Source organism: Oryctolagus cuniculus, chromosome 3, assembly GCF_964237555.1.
Source record: "Oryctolagus cuniculus chromosome 3, mOryCun1.1, whole genome shotgun sequence".
NCBI lineage: Eukaryota > Metazoa > Chordata > Mammalia > Lagomorpha > Leporidae > Oryctolagus > Oryctolagus cuniculus.
In genome coordinates this window covers 66,375,031-66,393,517 of record NC_091434.1, presented here as the reverse complement: position 1 = coordinate 66,393,517, position 18,487 = coordinate 66,375,031, and the positions used below count along the sequence as shown (strand labels likewise).

Genomic DNA, 18,487 nt, shown 5'->3' with positions numbered 1-18,487 from the left:
AGATCATCTTTAAAGTATCAAGTGGAATTGCAAGAGACTGGAGAGCTCTCATTTCCCAAGAGAAGGCTGTCATCTTTCTTGTAGCTTTCTGTTGCCAACTCGTGCTGAGGCCCACAGGTGACCAGATGCACAATGTGAAGAAGCCTAATAATGAGGCTAAATTAGCAAGTTCCTTGAGAGCTGCAACTAATCTTAGAGGTGTAAGTCAATCCTAGCACAGTGCCTGGCACACAGGGAACACACAGGAAATGTATGTGGAGTGAGCAACATGGAAACGTCAAGGGATGCAGGTCTTCTCCCTTACATTTGCAGATGCCACCGTGAGAACCAGATCTCTAAGGACTGGGCTGACAGGCCCCTGACTGCTGTACTCAGAGCCTCCTATTGGCCACAGTGAATGCTGGTGAGAGCGACCCAGGTGTCAGTGCGAGTGTGAGCTGTAGGCATGGACAGCATATGACTGCTTCTGTTCCTGGAAGGGAATGCCTTTGTTAGTAGTTAGGAAACAGACGTGAATGTTACAGGCACATCAAGTTATAGAAACACCTAGAGATTCCCTGAGAAGTTCACTTATGAATAAAAAATGCAGTTGGAAAGAGGTTTGGGTACCCCCCCCATGTGCGTTTTAAACTTTTTGCTTCATAAATAGACGTGCCAATCATATTAATCAGCTTTGGAGTGATAAACTCTATTTTGTTACGGAAAATAGTGACTAGAATCCTGAACCGAAGTTATTCAAAGGTCAACTTGAGCTTCAATAACTAGAAACATTTTGGTAAATACCTGTTTTCCCGCTCACAGGCACATTTTAAGTCTGGCTCAGTGAAGAAGTACTTCCTTTGGTCAGCTGGCCTAAGAGCATTAAAAACCCAAAAGGTAAAGGGGAAAACCTTTGAATTCTCTATTTAAAAAAAAAATTTTATTTGAAAGGAAGAATAAGAGAATCTTCCATTGCTGGTTGACTCCCCAAATGGCTGCAATGGCCAGGCCAAAGCCAGGAGCTTCTTCCCGGTCTCCCATGTGGGTGCAGGGGCCCAAGCACCTGGACCATCCTGGTGCTTCCCAAGAGCATTAGCAGGGAGCTGGATGGGAAGTGCAGCAGCCAGGACAGGAACCAGTGCCCACGTGAGATGCTGGTGTCGCAGGTGGCGGCTTTACTCACTTGTCAGTATGCAGGCCCCCTTCTCTGTAAATGCTTTAAACCTTTATACAGAAAGTCAAGAAGGCATGGACCCTTGATGGTGAGGGCAGCACACCTGTTGGGGGCAGCAATGGGTGGTTTATCGGTTCCTCCTCTCCCCTCCTTACTGGTGGGAATAGAAACCTCTGCCTGAGCGTAAAGGGCCAGGACATAAGAAATCTCGTACTGGCTGAAGAAAGGTATGGGAAGGATTCTGGCTCTTTCTTGAGGAAACTACCTCAAGTGGCTGGGAATTATTCCTTCATTTGAAGGAAGTGTCACCAACCACGCAAGGATGTTCACAGCTGAGTTGGCTGTGATTTGTCTGCACGTCCTGAGGACACAAACCACAGGGCTGGCTCTCTAACACCGCCACCACAGGCACTCTTCCCGGGGCTGGTCATCCACAACCTCACCTGGAGCCATGCCCAAAAGCAGGGTCTCCGTGTGACGCGGAGTGTGATGCTCCGGAGATCACTACCTCTGTGGGAGGCGCTCCTCCAGGTGCAGCCCAGCTCCAAGTGCCTGCTCTACCCCAGCCCTCAGACCGGGCTGAGAGTATTCTTGGGCACAGCGTGATCCTTTACAACTGGATTTCTCCATTAGCAGTGGACTGTGTAGAAGACGGAGCCCAGCCAGGCTTACCCAACCCAGGGGCACACTCATTAGATCAGCTCTCTGGTGAATGTATCTCATGGGTCAAGAGCATTTGTGTTTGGTGCCTTTTAGTGGCCACCACTTTAAAGAAAACTGCCATGTTCTCAATCAAGTCTGCACTTGATGAATCTCCGAGTTGAGTGGTGCCTGGTGCAATGACACGCTTCACAGGAGACTGACGTGAGCGGTGGAGGAGTAGCTCTTGAATGACCACATTTTCTCCACAGGACACTGATGGGAGCAGAGAGTTCTACCAACTTCCTACTATAGCCTTGGGCTGAAACCAGGGAACAACTCTATTTTTGTTTCCTTATGTTTGAGACAGTCTTGAAGGCTTGAAAATGTCTTTAATGCTGTTTCACTTTGAAAAGCGGGACAGGACTTTAGCTCTAGAAGGGTGCTGGTTTGACAAACAAGGACACAGACCCTGGAGGGCCACTACTGCAAAACCCTATGTGGTGGGTGGTGAAGTTCCAGGCGCCAGGCCCCAGACCTGGGTTGCTGGCACTCTGCTGCAGACCACACTCCTCCAGTGACCAGGCTGCTGTCTGGATTTGCTCCCAGCAACACCACACGTTCCAGCAAATGAAATGGTTAGGAAGAGTCACTCTCTAATTAACCTTCTTGTGGTGCCTCTAGGAACTCCTGTCAACATGGCCCCCAAAAGTCAAAATACTTGAGGTTTCTGCCAGAGTGACAGAAGAAAACTAAGTCCACCAAGTATACTATTTCTCAGCACTTGATGATTTTAGGTGTTCATCACAAAACTTTAAACAATTTTTATTTGAGAGGCAGAGAGAAACTGTGTGTGTGTGTGTGTGTGTGTGTGTGTGTGTGTGAGAGGGCTCTGGGCTAGCTCCTACCCTAAACGCCTGCAAAGGCTGGGACTGGGTTGTTCTGGACTGGACCAAAGTAGGGAGCTGGAAGCTCAACCCACGTCTCTCACGTGGATGGCAGGAACCCAACTACTTGGACCATCGCCTGTGGCTTCCCCAGCGTCTGTGTATGCTGGCAGAAGGATACAATCAGGAGCTGGAGTTGGGTATTGAACTCGGGTACTCCCATAGGGGACATGGATATCCTAACCGGAGTCTTATCAGGCCAAAAGCCTGCCTCAAAACTTTTAACAATAAACAAGAGGTGAGAAGAAGCACTTAATATTAAATGACCAAATTTTTTTTCCCAAATCATTTCAGTTCTGGGGAAAAAAATAAGCTATCAATATATTTGATTTCTAAAAGCCAAATTTAATAAATTAATAAACATGTGCCAGATAAAAATACAAAATTAGAACTGAAAACCAGTAATAATTTAACAGAAAATGCTCTGTGTTGTACATCTTTTATTGGTAGGGATAACTTATTAAAGATAACAAGTCTGAAACACATTTTGCTTTTGCCAGAAAGAAAGTACTAAGTTAGTACTATGTAGAGGAGAACTATGAGAAGCCAGAAATGAACCTTTGTGAAAAGGCCATGTGCCATGGTCTACGGGAATGCAACAGGCAGAGGTGCTGTTCTCTCCACTCGTGTGTGCATGTTTGTACAAGCATCACACACCCAGGACACAGACCCCGACGCAGTCACGATAGGCTTACTGTGTGAAACATGCGGGGTTACGACCACAGGCTACCCGGGATGAAGAGGCCGTGCAGGTGCAGGTTTGCTGTTTCCTGGGCATGGGGTTTCGCTGCCAGACAGGGGGCTAATCATGCAATAGCTGGAGTTTCTCTGGACATGATAAACACCCAGGCTTACTAGAACTGGAAAGCGCGTGTTCACTGTTTTACAAGGACAGCTGAGCAGTGCTACGAAAACAACAGAAAGTTCCTTCATTTCCATCTGGTTATATGCCCCAACCTCTAACCAAGAAGCAATTCAGCTACAGGAGCCAATTAAGTTACTGTAAAACATTCCTTCATCTGTAAAGCATCTCTTTTCCCCTCAAATTAAAAGCTTAAAATAAAATGTCTTCATTTTTGATCAGCAGCTCCACCACCAGTCTCTGATACCGGATATCATTCAAGGCGGCCATTGCGTCCAGCTCGGGAGACCTCATGAGGGTTGGGCCAAAAACGATTCCAAGGTTCTCTGCATTCATGAGATTCTCCTTTTCGTGCAGGGTGACTCTGAAAAATACAAGTAAAGCATCACATGGCTTCCTGTCAGCCACGGGGGTCCTCGCTGTGCCCGAGACCGAGACGGAACCCAGGTGCGCCAGCTTCCCACGGAGCAGCGCCTCTCTGCTCCGCCATTGCTCCCTACCTCCCCAGAGGTTCGAAGCCCTGACTTTGTTTAGCGCTGAATATCCAGGATGCCAGGGTTCCTGGGCTGCGCTGTAGGGCCAGGGAAGGGACGGGGCGCCTGGGTTAGCCCATCACCCTCCCCACCCCGTGGCCGCCTCGCTTCCTCTGCGGTTGTCTGTGCCTGTTGAACAATTTATTGAGCGTCCAGGGACAGAGCAGTGGTGACAAAAAATATTGGGGAGTAATGTTCATGTCCTTTCTACTGCTGCAGCAACAGCAGAGAATGCGACTGGAGAGTTATTTGTTCTGGTTGGACCACTGACATGCAAATATGAAGCAAACTTGAACTTACAAGTGAGGCTGATGCATATTAAGCAAGGGCTGTGCTCATGGTGCTTTTAGCATGGGAAAATGTAAACAACCGTGAATGACTCGAGTACGTTTCTGGTAAGTCATGCCTTCGGGCGTATCAAACTTTGTTTCTGATTGGTTTTCTATTTCGAAACCCAAAAACCTGTAAGACTTGGTCACATAATTCCCCAAACTGTGCCTCACTTGGTAGAGACTGAGGGTGACTGAGCAGGGAAATAAAGCTCTGTCCCCATCCATCACTTTAAACACCAAAACTACAGTGTCTCGCTGCCCGTCCTCCCTCGACCCCTTATTTCACCACTTTTTATGCCGGCTTTCGGTGCTGGCAACATTAACTCCGTAATCTAAAACTCCTCAGCAAGCCTGGAGGGCTGCTGTGAGCAGGAGGAGGAGACGTGAGCGCTCCTGCCAGCTGCCGTGCTCTGGCTTTGACGCGAGTGTCTGTACTGCCACAAGCCTTCCTCTTGCACAGAAATCAACGCGCGGCCGTGGCGCGACACTGGTACTCCTCACATATCTGCCAATGACGTCTGTGCCAGAGTCGGCTCTGCACTCGCAGCACAGGACAGGTGACTTCTAGTGTTCTTCCTGGCGAGTGCAGGGTCGCACGAGACGGCAGTACAGCCGGCCGTTTACCCATTCCCTCGATGGATGGCTTTGCCTTCCCTGCACCTCAAGGTCTACAGGCAACGGGCGTGTGAGGCACCCAGTCTGTAACTTGCCTCTTCAGGTGCGCCATGAGGTAGCGGAGGGTTTCGCAGTGAGCCGGCGGCAGTAGTTTCAGGGCTTCGTGAAGGGTTTCCAATTGCTCGTCGGGATCCATGATTTCTGAAAGGGCAAGTGGAACACTTTTACAGAGAGCAGGCGCAACGGTCCAGCGAACTCTGCTCTGTGGTGACCTAAAGTGGATCCTAAATGCTGCCTCACAGATCTCTGCCCAAGCTTTAGGAAAATATCCAAGGGCCTAGTCCCAGGTTTCTAAAGGCTCCTGGCTCAAGGCAGCAACAGTAGGCTTGTCTCGCTGTCCCGTGGAAAGCAGACATGGGCTTGTATTTAGGATGTGACTATGAAAACAGCCGGGCATGTGTGGACACGGAGAACTCGCACATTCAAATAAGCTCTCTTCAGAACGCCACAGGCGTGTGTGTGTTCAAGTGCTAGAAAATCCCCTCCCAGTGATGGCATGCACGCCAAGCCGCCAGTGGCCCTGTGACTCCTAAGTCTTATTCATGGATACTCATGTAGTTTTTTTGAAGACTTATATGAAAGGCAAAGTTAGAGGGAGAGAATGTTTTATATATACATATATATAATCTTTCTAGACCAAGAAATATCATCCAATGTTTGAGACTCGGCCCTAAGTCACTTGGTGTTGCATATAAAAATGAGATTTACCCTCAAGGCACACACGTTTTCTATGAGGATGTTCAGAAGAACACGCTGTGACTTTGAGGGTGATTCCGAGCACTGTGCGTAGCAGCGGGCTCCCTGAGACAGCTGACTTGGGCAGGTGTAAGCTTTGAAGGGGGCTGTCTTCACTTAGATATTCAAGTTCTGCTGTGTTAGCCACAAAGCAACCCACTAACCCCAGCATGTACCTTCAGGACACAGACCACGCTCGGCTTACCTGTCACTTCAAAGTCAAACAGGCATCTTTGGAATTCTGTGCTTTCTAAGGAGCACTTCTACCCAAATGTTGGGAGATGGGGGGAGTCTTGGGACAGCCATGGGGGACCCCATACTGCTGAACCCTAACCGGGAGAGCAGCCCTGTAAGGTTGAGAAGGTACCATCTGGCCAGAATGTAACACTCAAGACAAAGGCCCTAGTCTTCCCCAAGGTACAGAGCAAACCAACTGGATGGCAGTGCTCTGGATCGGGCGGAACCTGGCATCGGATGAAAGGGACGTGTTTCCAGCGCAGGCAGGAGAGATTTGCTAAATTTCAGGATGTGAACAGTGACGGAAGCTTTTCACTTCAAAGAAACCGATTCTACACTTTTCTATGAAAAGCTGCTTCTCGGCTCCTGGCTCACTTCTTTATAATGAGGACCCCGTTATCTGCCTTTTTCCGTAATGAATCCCGATGTGGGCTTTAAACCTTGGGGCCTCTGAAGAGTGCCCGCGGACGACGGCAGGGTACCAGCTCAGATGCTGAAGCTCAAGCCTTTAATTTCTAGAGTTAAGGGAAGAAACTTCCTTTACTATGGAAAACTATTATTTTGTTTTTACCATAAGACTAATTATTTGAAACTATACAATTCTGGAAATTGAAAATAGCAACTTAGTTGCCTTTTAATTTTCACAACTACCCTGTGCAGGCAGAACCTTGAGATGGGGTGAAACAAAGGACAGTGCTGGTGGGCAAGTAAACAAGATTCCCCTGCTCACAGAAGCTAGCTTTCTACTGGGAGCACGGTCTGCACTGACGATGACACCTCACTGTACGGTATACTAGAATGAGGCAAGTGCTACGGAACAAACCCAGGTAAGTGGCACTAGAAGTTCTGGGGTTGCAAGTTTCAACGGGGTGGTCAGGACAGAACTGAACGAGGAGCCAGGAGAGAGGGAATGAGTCACGTGGAGCTCTGGGGGCAGAGATGGCCCCAGCAGAGCAACAGCCATGTGAAGAACCTACAGGGAGAGTCTGCCTGTTACACTTGTGGAAAAGTGGGCAGCTAAGTACGGCTGTAGCAGAGGGAGAAGCACTGGGGGGTGGGGGTAGGTAATGGGCTCCCTACCCTGTGAGGGTTTTCTGAACAAAGAACTGTCCCAAACTGACTCCGTTTTCATAGCTACCTCTCCTCTGGCTGCCATGTGGAAAACAGACTATAGAGGGCCAAGAATAAAAGCAGGACAGATCCAGTAACGACTAGAAAAACCCAGTGAGGAATGACAGTAGCATGGATCGGTGGTAGCAAGAAAGGTGAGAAGTTGTTGCGTTCTGGATATATTCTGGAGAGTGCCCGGGACTCACTGCCGAGGGTGGATGAAGAAGAATCAAGAATGAGCCAAGTGTTGGGCTCAGTCCCCGGGGTGATGGGTAACACAGTGGAGGGGGCTCGGAGGGGTGTCCATCTGAGGTGTAAGAGCTCCCAACGAGCCAGCCAACCTGGGTCAGTCTGGTGTTCAGGGAGAGGACATTGAAAAAGACATCTGGACCGCATGATAACATGTATCAAATACACTGTTCTCAAATTAACAGATTCTTCCCTGGAATTTGTTACTCTCTGCCTTCTACCTCCTACAAGTGCTTTTAGTACTCATCACAAGTTTTTTAGAAGGTACAATTCTCCAGACATGAGCAGTCCCAAGCGCACCTGAAGAGGGAGGCAGACTGCAGGGGAAGTGTTTGGAAGTGAAGGGGTATCGCTGGCTGTCAGGTGTGCAAGGCCTGCATGTGGCGGGGTGCTGTTACAGAGGTGAGACACTATCCTGGGCATTGGGAGAAAACAGACACAGGCGAGAACTTCAGCAGGCCTGGCAGGAAATTCCATGGTAGGGAAGACAACACCTGACTAAGAGGGGACTTCAAAAAGTTTGTGAAAATGGAGTTATTTAGTTTGGTGCAAAATTTTTTGAAATCCATGTGTAGTTTTTTCATAACATGCACTTTCCATGAATCCAAATGTATGGATTTCAATTTTTGGGGGGCACCAAGAAAACTTTTCATTCTCTTTTCAACAGACTTGTAGAAGTACCCTTGTACGACCCCCTGGTGTGAGGGAGAGAAGACGTGCAGAGGTGAGGAGGACAGACAGCCCCTGAGGGCCTGGGACATGGGCATCCTGTGGGAGCAGGACACGAGCACCCAGGATCTGGATCCAGGCCTAATTACAAGCTCTTTCTGCTGTAGGCCTTGTTTACCTCTTTAGGGAGAACCTTAAATAAAAGAAAAATAAAATTCAGCTAAGCCAAAGGGTGACTCAGTGGCAGATGTGAAGAAAAGATCGGCAAGCTCGCCTTCTCAGACTTTTCTTCTAGAAAGTACACTTTTGGAACGCAGAACCGTAGGTTTTACATGCGTTTATCTGCTTCTGTCAAGGTTGCGCACTCATGGGGCCCTGTGGCTTTTCTAAGGTCTCCTAAGAAGACTGTGCAGGCTGCTTGGCCAGGGCAGATCTGCTACGCTTGGTCCCACCAGGGGCTCTGTGTGGCAGAGCTGTTCCCACTATGGCTGGGTGACTGGGCAGGGCTGGCTGAAAGCTGTCTTCTGGCCCCTGTGTTTTGGGCAGCAATGTCTCAACTGTGGCGAGAGGGTGCAAGGAAGAAGGGCTGGGCACGCCCAGACTTCAAGATGGGCTCCTCAGGGCTTCTGCAGGGCTTAGGAAGATGGCCCAGGCCTTAAGGGGGATTCCCTGGCCTCTTCCCCATTGTGTTCCTTTCTCATTTCTTACAGCCACTTCCACCCAGCTTCCAGCTTCCCAGGCATATGCAGGGTCCTCAAAAAGTTTGTGGAAAATGTGTATTATGAAAGAAAAAAATGCATGGGCTTTAAGAAGTTTTTGCACTACAAGCAGCTTCTCCTGGAATTCCAACCTCGCAAACTTCCCGGTGCCTCCTCACAGTCCGGTCTCCTCTCCTACACTGGAACCCCCTCGGGCCCCCAAGGGAGGCGCCACAGCAGAGCTCTGGCAGCTCTTACAAAAGGGAGCTTTAACACAAACTGCCTTCTTATTGGCAAAGGCTGGTAATAAGTACCAGAGACTTTTTAGGAACTGACAAAAGAAAAAACTAACTTAAAAACTGAATTGGGAAGGGGTCCCCTCCTGTGCACGCCTTTTGTTCCCTGCTCCCTCACATGAGCTAGGTCGTGAGACAGAGTGGAGAGAGCAATGGATTTGACCTTAGGCAGATGTGGGTTTGAACGCCAGGGCCACCTCCTCTAGGGACAAGACTCTGCTCAGTTCACCTATGTTCTACACAATCTTTGAGTGGCAGCATGCTTGTAAAGTGCCTGGTGTGGCTTGCAGCACCTTGTACATAAACATAAGCTACTTTCCTCTTCCTTGTCTGTCCTTTCGGATGGCTGTATAAAAGACTACTGCTGGAAACACTACGTACAAGGACCACAAACGATGCTATCATGCCAAACACACAGCACATGTGAATGTCAGGGTTAAGCGGTTGGGGCCTCTGGGTCACAAATCACACGTCAAAATAGTTACACTGGGGCCTGCACCCGCGTGGCTCCTGGCTTCAGATTGGTGCAGCTCCAGCCATTGCGGCCAGTTAGGGAATGAACCAGCAGATGGAGGACCTCTCTCCTATACTGCTCTCAAAACAGATTTTAAAACTTTGAGATATACTGTCTAGTTGCACTGTTATCTTTTTTATTTTTTTGACAAGCAGAGTGGACAGTAAGAGAGAAAGGTCTTCCTTTGCCGTTGGTTCACCCTCCAATGGCTGCCGCGGCTGGTGTGCTGCGGCTGGCGCACCGCGCTGATCCGATGGCAGGAGCCAGGTGCTTCTCCTGGTCTCCCATGGGGTGCAGGGCCCAAGCACCTGGGCCATCCTCCACTGCACTCCCAGGCCACAGCAGAGAGCTGGCCTGGAAGAGGGGCAACCGGGACAGAATCCGGCGCCCCGACCGGGACTAGAACGCCGTGCGCTGGCGCCGCAAGGCGGAGGATTAGCCTAGTGAGCCACGGCGCCGGCTTGCACTGTTATCTTTTTAAAGGGGTCAGAGCAAAGTGTGACCACAGCAGCCCCTTGCAAAGGCAGTGTGTGCCAAGCGCTTTCCAGGTGAGTGGCGGTCACACTGATGCCGTCTGGGGAGGCCACACCTGCCCTGTAAGGCGACGGCGTGGAAGCTCTCGGCCAGCTTTTATGATTGCAGAGGCCGTCGTGAGATGAGAGGAGTTATGCTCCTGTGGGAGAGACCTAGACTTTCAGGCTCTCAAACTTGTTAAATCATTTGTGCACACAGCATTTTCTAAAAACCAGTGTAATTCTCCCAGCTGTTCTCTCCATGAGACCCTGAGCTGACCTGCAAGAAATCAGGGCTCCATGGAACTAACCACAAAAATTCTCAACCACAGCTCTAAAGAGAAAACTGAAAGTCGGAACAAAGAATTTGTACTTCATGAAATTTCAAAGTCAAAAAGTAAAAGCAGTGTTACTAAGGAAGTGATGTAATTATTTAAAGATCAAGACAACATTTGGTTTTAAAGACAGAAAAGCAAAATGACAGAAATAGCCTATCTTTTTTTGAAGAGAAAAGTAAAAACATAATGCCAACACTTAAAATCTGTTTAAGAATTCCCTTCTTTGAAAAATGAAGTGTGAATTACAGGTATAATTCTTGCTGCATAAATCAAATTTGGCAAATAACCCCTTGCTTTTTCTCATTTTCATCTCAACTAGGAGGAATATGACATTTTGATCTAAAATAGTGCTACTTAAAAGTCGGAGCCACAGGCCAGCGCCAGTGTGTGGACGGCGAGTGGTCTGCATTAACTTAGACACACGCAATACACAGGCCGCAACTGATGACAGGAACGCAGAAACTCCGCAACCTGACAGTTTGTTAAATTGTAACAAAAGCTGATCCTGTACCTTGCCTTTGCCTTTATTTTTCTGGTTATGCACTTTCATTTTATAAAAGTGGTGCTCCACATCTAAAGAGCAGGTGTCAGGTTATTTTGGAAACGGAGTGAGCACACCCTGAAGCTTCAGATGGCAGAAGTTGTGTGGAAACTGCTAGAGAAGAGTGTGAAATGCTTGTGAGAGGACTAACCACGGAGAAAGGGGAGGGGGTGAATTTCATAACGCATTCAAGACCCAGCAGGAAAAGTGGTGACCTGGGGGAGGGGCCTGGCAGGTTGCTGGGGACCCGTGCGTTGATACTCACTGGCAGACTCTATAAACTTGGGGTAGGCATCGTACGTAATGAGTGGAATTGGTAAGTCCCTGAAGTACAGTTTCAGCGCGCCAGTGATAATGTTGATATCTTCATACATGTTCACGGAAATATCTGCTTTCTCACCATCTTTAAAGGATATTAAAAAACAAAAGTAAGTAGCTGGACTCACAGCAGTTTCTAATAGCTGGTTCATTTTTGTATACATTCAGACTTTAGAGATTAGCAACGCTTCAATTTGTTAACACCAAATTCAGTGGTTTCATGATACCTACAAGTGGCTAATTTCCTGTTAAATGGCAATGTCTTGTTTTGCATTTTCCATGCTGAAGTTCCTTACCTTCTGCCTACTTAGGGAAGGGAGAGGCTGGGGAGGATGAAGTCAACGAAAATATCTTTCAAATTCCTAGAGCCACTAGAGTTCCTGGGGTGGGGGTGGGGATTTAATGCAGGACTGCATATTCTTCTTTAAAAAGTTTGTGGAAAAATAACAGGCACTTTCACTTGCAAAGCCCCCTGGCACAGGGGGTCCCCTGTGTTTTACCCCAGGCTCTTTCTCTCCACATTTGGATCCTGCTTACGCCCAGGAGGTAGGGGAGGTAGAAAGAAGTAAAAAAGCAAAATAAAACAGGACTCTAGAATGTTGAGGAAAGATTCTACAATGGAGAACTCTGCAGGGGCCAGGCCCTAGGACGCTCAAGCACAGGCGGCCTCCGTCAGGTTTCCCTCGGCACTCCCCTGCATTCAGTACTCCACTTTGTTCACACTCTCAAGTTTTCATCTAACGATTTAGTGTCTACTCAGAGCTAGATCTCATGCTAGTTTTCTTCTATTCTACTTGGCTTGGGAGTTTCTTTTACTCCACTTGGGAGACATTTCTATGGATTAAAAAGTAGTCTCGGGGCCGGCATTGTGGTGTAGCACATAAAGCAGCTACCTGCAGTGCCAGCATCCCTTGTGGACACCGGTTGAAGTCCTGGCTGCTCCACTTCTGATCCAGCTCTCTGCTGTGGCCTGGGAAAGCAGTAAAAGACGGTCCAAGTGCTTGGGCCCCTGCACCCACATGGGAAACCCAGAAGAAGCTCCTGGCTCCTGGCTTCAGATCAGCCCAGCTCTGGCCTTTGTAGCCATTTGGAGAGTGAAACAGCGGATGGAAAACATTCTCTCTGCCTCTTTATTTCTTTCAAATCTTTAAAAAAAGATTTTATTTATTTGAAAGACAGAGTTAGAGCACGAGTGCAGAACCAGATCTTCCAGGGCTCCCACGTGGATGCAGGGCCCTAAGGACTTTGACCATCCTCTGCTGTTTTCCCAGGCACAACAGCAGGCAGCTGGATTGCAAGTGGAACAGCTGGGACTTGAACAGGTGTTGATTTATATGCCAGCATCGCAACACTGGCCCCCAGATTGACTTTTTTTTTTTTTTTTTTTTTTTTTTGACAGAGTGGACAGAGAGAGAGAGAAAGGTCTTCCTTTGCCGTTGGTTCACCCTCCAATGGCCGCCACGGCTGGCGCGCTGCGGCCGGCACACCACGCTGATCCTATGGCAGGAGCCAGGTGCTTCTCCTGGTCTCTCATGGGGTGCAGGGCCCAAGTACTTGGGCCATCCTCCACTGCACTCCCGGGCCACAGCAGAGAGCTGGCCAAGAGGGGCCAAGAGTTGCCCCAAGAGGGGCAACCGGGACAGAATCCAGCACCCCGACCGGGACTAGAACCCGGTGTGCCGGCACTGCAAGGTGGAGGATTAGCCTAGTGAGCCGCGGCGCCGGCCCCCCAGATTGACTTTTTAATGATCTATTTTATTTATTTGAAAGGCAGAGAGGGATCATCTACCCACTGGCTCATTCCCCCAAAGTGGCTGCAATGGCTGGGGGTGGGCCAGGCCAAAGTTAGGAGCTTCATCTGGGTCTCCCAAGTGGGTGCAGGGGCCTAGGTACTTGGGCCATCTTCTACTGATTTCCCAGGTATATTAGCAGGGAGCTGGATTGGAAGTAAAGCAGATGGGATTCAGATTAATTTTTTAAAATTTTCATGTATGAGGGAGAACATGTGGTATTTGCCTTTCTGTGTCTGGCTTATTTCACTTTAATGCTGGTTCCATTCATTTTGCTGAAAATGTCAGAATTTCACTCTTTCATGACAAAAGAATATTTGACCGTGGTGTGTCTGTATGTGTGTACACACACCACGTTTTATCCATTCATCTACTGATGGACACCTAGGTTGATTCAAGTCTTGGCTATTGTGACTACAACATGTAAGTGGAGGTATCCCTTTCACATGCTGATTTCATTTCCTTAAGATACATACCCAGAAGTGGTTTAGCTAGGTCACATGACTGATGTAGTTTTAGTTTTCTGAGAAAGCTTCATACTATTCTCCATTATAGTTGTATTAGTTTGCATTCCCACCAACGAGAGTGTACTTTTTCTCCATATCCAGCATGCCATTGTGTGTGTGTGTGTATAATTTTTTAAAAAAGATTTCTTTCCTTCTTTGAAAGTCAAGAGTTACAGAGAGGGAGAGACACAGGTCCTCCACGTGCTGCTTCACTCCCTAGATGGCTGCAATAGCTGGGGTTAGGCCAGGTGAACCCAGGAGTTAGGAGCTTCTTCCAGGTCTCCCACATGGGTAGTAGAGGTGCAAGCACTTGGGCCATCCTCTGCTGCTTTTCCCAGGCCATTAGCAGAGAGCTGATCAGAAGTGGAGCAGTCAGGACACAACATGGTGCCTGTAGGAAGGGCTGGCATTGTAGGCAGCAGCTTTACCCCTGTGCCCTGCTGTTGTCTTTTTGCTAATGGCCATTCTCACTGGAGTGCATTTGATCTGCATTTTCCTGACGGGCGGGGATACAGTGAGCGCTTCTTTCATGTATTTGTTATCCTTTATATTTCTTTTTATTTTTTAATTTTTTTTTTTTTTTGGACAGGCAGAGTGGACAGTGAGAGAGACAGAGAGAAAGGTCTTCCTTTGCCGTTGGTTCACCCTCCAATGGCCACCACGGCTGGCGTGCTGCGGCCGGCGCACCGCGCTGATCCGATGGCAGGAGCCAGGAGCCAGGTGCTTTTCCTGGTCTCCCATGGGGTGCAGGGCCCAAGCACTTGGGCCATCCTCCACTGCACTCCCTGGCCACAGCAGAGAGCTGGCCCGGAAGAGGGGCAACCGGGACAGAATCCGGTGCCCCAACCGGGACTAGAACCTGGGGTGCCGGCGCCGCAAGGTGGAGGATTAGCCTAGTGAGCTGCAGCGCCGGCTTGTCCTTTATATTTCTTTTGAAAAATGTCTACCCAGATCCTTTGCCCATTTCTTAACTGGATTGTTCTTTTGTTCTTGAGTTTTTTGAGTTCCTTATGTATTCTGGATTAATCCTTTGTCAAGTGAATATTTTGCAAGTATTTTCTTCAATTCTGTTGGTTTTCTCTTCACTTTGTTGGCCATTTTCTTCTGTGTAAGTTTTTAGTTTGATATCATCCTATTTGTTTCTCCTTTTCCTGTCTGTGTTTTTTGGGGTCTTATCCATTAAATCACTGCTTGTGTCAATGTCTTTAAGTATTCCCCCTATCTTTTCTTCTAGTACTTGCCTAGATTCAGGCCTTACCTTTTAATCTTTCCTCTATTTTGAGCTGATTTTTGTGTGTCTATTAAAAAAAGCCTCATTTCGCTGATTTCTTTGTATTTTTTTGTCTCTGTTTCCTTTACTCTGGTCCTTACTTTTTTTCCCCTTCTACTACATTTGGGTTTGGTTTTTGTTTTTTCTAAGTCCTCAAGATGCATTGCTAGGTTGAGTTTTTCATATCTAAGATGCCTGTTCCTTTTGAAGATCTCCATCTCTGCTGAATTTCTGATTCACATCATGCAATGATTTCCTAACTTTATTTAATTACTTGTATTCTCTTGTATCTCTTTGAGTATCCTTATAGTCATTCTATATATATATATATTTAAATTAAAAAAATTATTTGAAAGGCAGAGTTACAGAGCAGCAGAGGCAGAAGTGGAGAGAGAAAAGGTCTTCCATCTGTTTCACTCCTCAAATAGCTGCAATGGTCAGAGCTGTGCCGATTCAAAGCCAGGAGCCAAGAGCTTCTTTTGGGTCTTCTAAGCGAGTGTGGGGGCCCAAGGTCTTGGGTCATCTTTTGCTGATTTCTCAAGACATTAGCAGGGAGCTGGATGGGAAGTGGAGCAGCTGGGACTCAAACCAGCACCCATATGGGATGCTGGTACTGTAGGCAGCAGCTTTACCTGCTACGCCACAGCACCAGCCCCTGTAGTCACTCTTTGAACATGAGGCATTATGCCAATCTCCTTTTCTTTGGTGTCCGACACTAAAGCATTATGTTTTCCTTCTGAGGTATCACGGTGCCTTGCTTTTTCATACTTCTTGTGTCCCTATGTTAATATGTGGGCATTTGGTAGATCAGTTCTATCATTTTTGAAGGGCAGCTTTTGCAGATTGAAGGCTTTTTCCTGATGATGCATCCTTGGCTTTTGAATTGCAGGCTGCTTTGGTTTTAGCTTTAGTTGGACGTTGAGGTGCAGTTTCTCTATATCTTCTTCCACTATCATCAGTGGCAGTGGGAGCAGAGGCTTGTATTCTTCTCAGTCTCAGTAGCGGTGTGTGGGTCCCGGTGGTTGTGGGGCAGGTTTGTGCAGCTGCGTGTGTCCATCCAAGTCAGGGTGGACTCTGAGAGCCTCTGTGAGGCCAGGCCCATGTCCAGGGTAGCCATACACACCTTTCTGAAGGGGTCTCAAGAGACAGCTCCAGATCTGGAGGCGAGCTTCTAAGGTCCCGGGAGCATCCCAGGTCTCTCTGGCCTATCGGCGTTCCTGTGCTGCCCATGCTGAGTTCCAGCATTTTCCCTTGGGCACTCCCCATGAGATGCAATTACTGTTATTCTGGTTCTTTCCCATAGAAAAGGAGATGAATGTTGGACACCGCTCTTCAGCCTTCTTGGGGAACCTCCTGATTACTTCTTTCAGCTCTTGACTGAGTCTCTCCTGGGATAAGGCTCCAAGGGCCTTCATTGGCTTTGACCGTGAACCCTTCACCATGTCCACCACATAAATACTTGGGCAAAGGTATGATGGCATCTGCCGATGTTGGGCTTGTTAGTTCTCCATTCAGTGACTACCTCCTCTAAGCTAGAGAAGAATTCCCCAGAGTTACTCTTTTCACCCTGACACTGGAATTCTAGCATTCCGTGGATCCTGTCTTCCTTCTTGGATTTCATTAATTGAAGGTTATGGCTCCCAGAGATGATCACTCTTAATTCCTTCAAATTTGCTTTGCTCTGTTTATCTGATAATCTGAATATGCATGGACTTGGGCAGAAGTGATGTAAACGATCAGAGCCGTTGGCTTCCTTCACACTCTTATTAATGTTCTTTATATCATTCTTACAGATGACTGCTGGAACACAGCCCTGTGGGATGTCAAAGATTGGTTCCAGAAAGCGTGGTGACATGGAGCAAAGGGGAGTTCTTAAGAAATTCAAGTCTCAGCTGTGTTTTCAGGGCACCAAAATGTTGTGTTGTGCCTTTTTTTTTTTTTTAAATGAAGGGAAACTGTGACATTTATTTGCTTTCTGAGGTCCCTGGGAGCATTCATTTTCCTTAACATTGTTGACTTACTATTGAGAATCATGGCCAGAGGCTGGGAAACGATGTGTTCAGTTCCTGCCTTCCAGAGAGAGATGCCTCCTTGACATCCCGTTTGGCATGGATTCAGAACTGCTCTTCTTGAGACTTATCTGGACCTAGCACACTATTAGTTCACCATATCTTTGCTCCCATCAAATACCTGGGCTGGCCTAGATTTTTCTTAGGTCAGGTTGGTGAAATGTTTTTGCCTTCTGCCTGTAAGAGGTTCGTGAATGGGAGAGGAGTGTGCTGGAACTAGAAATACAGACTTGGAAAACAGGAGGATCACTACTAACTCACTTTCTGTAGTCAAAACTATAGCTCTTCTTTGATACCACCTTAATCTTGTACTTAAAGCCTAAAGACAGTAGAGAACCATGGAAACAAATCCTAATTTAAATGTTAAAAAAAAAAAAAAAGGAAGCCCACTGAGCTTTTCTCCTTCCACAGTGGGACAGGTCCTGAGCTGGGGGGTTCTCAGCATCTCTCGGCTTTCTGGCCCCGTCATCTCAGTCATGACTTGGTTCTCAGCACAGCTGCAGATGGCGACGAGGCTGCCTGGGAGCATGACAGCAGAGCTGGGCTGGCGAACTCCAGCCTGGGAAACCCGAGACCTGGAGTGTTCAGAGTCCACCCCCTCTCTCCTTTCCTCCATGATTTTTGGTAAGTGGCATTGCTCTTTACGTCTTTTGGCAAAGGAACCAAACTTGGATACTCAAATATGGTTAAATTTTATGCTTTTTTTCCTCATTCTTAAACTTGACAGCTTAATACTTTAACACAAAAATAAGAAATTGTAAGTCTTTTTATTTGGTATAATAATCATCAGTAATGCAAAAATAACGTAAGACTTTTTGGCAAAGAGCATCCCGGACTTAAGTTAACCAACATGTGGAAGAATATACCTCGGTCAAAAGCCATCTTGACATCTTCAATTAGGTCACTAAATCCTGACACTCGGTACAGTCCTTCAGAATTAAGACCTGGAAGAACAGAGCATGGCAGCAAATTGGTTTCTTTGGAATTATCCCTTTTCTTTAAATTTTAACTTATTCCCACACTTCAGGCTTGAGAGGTAATGTGTCAGAAAGATTGAGAAAATGTGCATGCTTCTACCTTTTCACACTTTTTCCTAAAATAAAACCATTTCACTCACAGTTCTTTAATTCTCACCTAATGTCACCTGAATATTTATAAATTGGCTTATTCTGTCTAATTAGATCAAATATGTAAAGCCTTACGGGAAACAGCTCATCACCCCAATTACACCATAAATTCTTTACGTAACAGATGACTAAGATAAGCTATATTAATAGGTTGCAGCAGTTTTTCCCAAGAGAGAAAGAATAATTAGGCACAGCTCTGGCTCTGGCATTGGAGAGCTTTCACAGCATTCATCCTAGCTTCCTGGACCCAAGGAAAACAGAAAAACTGAGAAATGCACTCAACTCTACATGTCAGCTTCTGCAGACTGGAAGCACCAGCTACAAATATATCTTTAAGCATATTTTCTGCAACTGGTTTAATCTGCCT

General features: G+C 47.3%; 1 protein-coding gene and 1 long non-coding RNA gene across 12 annotated transcripts in view; one reads left to right on the top strand and one right to left on the bottom strand.

Annotated features, from left to right (window-relative positions):
* Nucleotides 1-3,162: 3,162 nt before the first annotated feature.
* Nucleotides 3,163-18,487, bottom strand: part of CHN1 (chimerin 1) — a 259,736-nt gene continuing 244,411 nt past the window's right edge. For all 11 annotated transcript variants that reach the window (XM_051848493.2, XM_051848491.2, XM_008258770.4 and 8 more), the window contains 4 exons: nt 17,860-17,937; nt 11,306-11,443; nt 5,177-5,282; nt 3,163-3,965 (listed from right to left, as the gene is read on the bottom strand). In XM_051848493.2, the coding sequence (XP_051704453.2) occupies nt 3,794-3,965; nt 5,177-5,282; nt 11,306-11,443; nt 17,860-17,937 (494 nt within the window). In that variant the 3' untranslated portion in view covers nt 3,163-3,793. The remainder of the gene's footprint in view (nt 3,966-5,176; nt 5,283-11,305; nt 11,444-17,859; nt 17,938-18,487) is intronic.
* On the top strand, nt 4,300-18,044 carry LOC127491599 (uncharacterized). The gene is made up of 4 exons (XR_011387252.1): nt 4,300-4,529; nt 6,774-6,940; nt 16,228-16,393; nt 16,718-18,044. It is a non-coding gene; the product is annotated as an uncharacterized lncRNA (long non-coding RNA).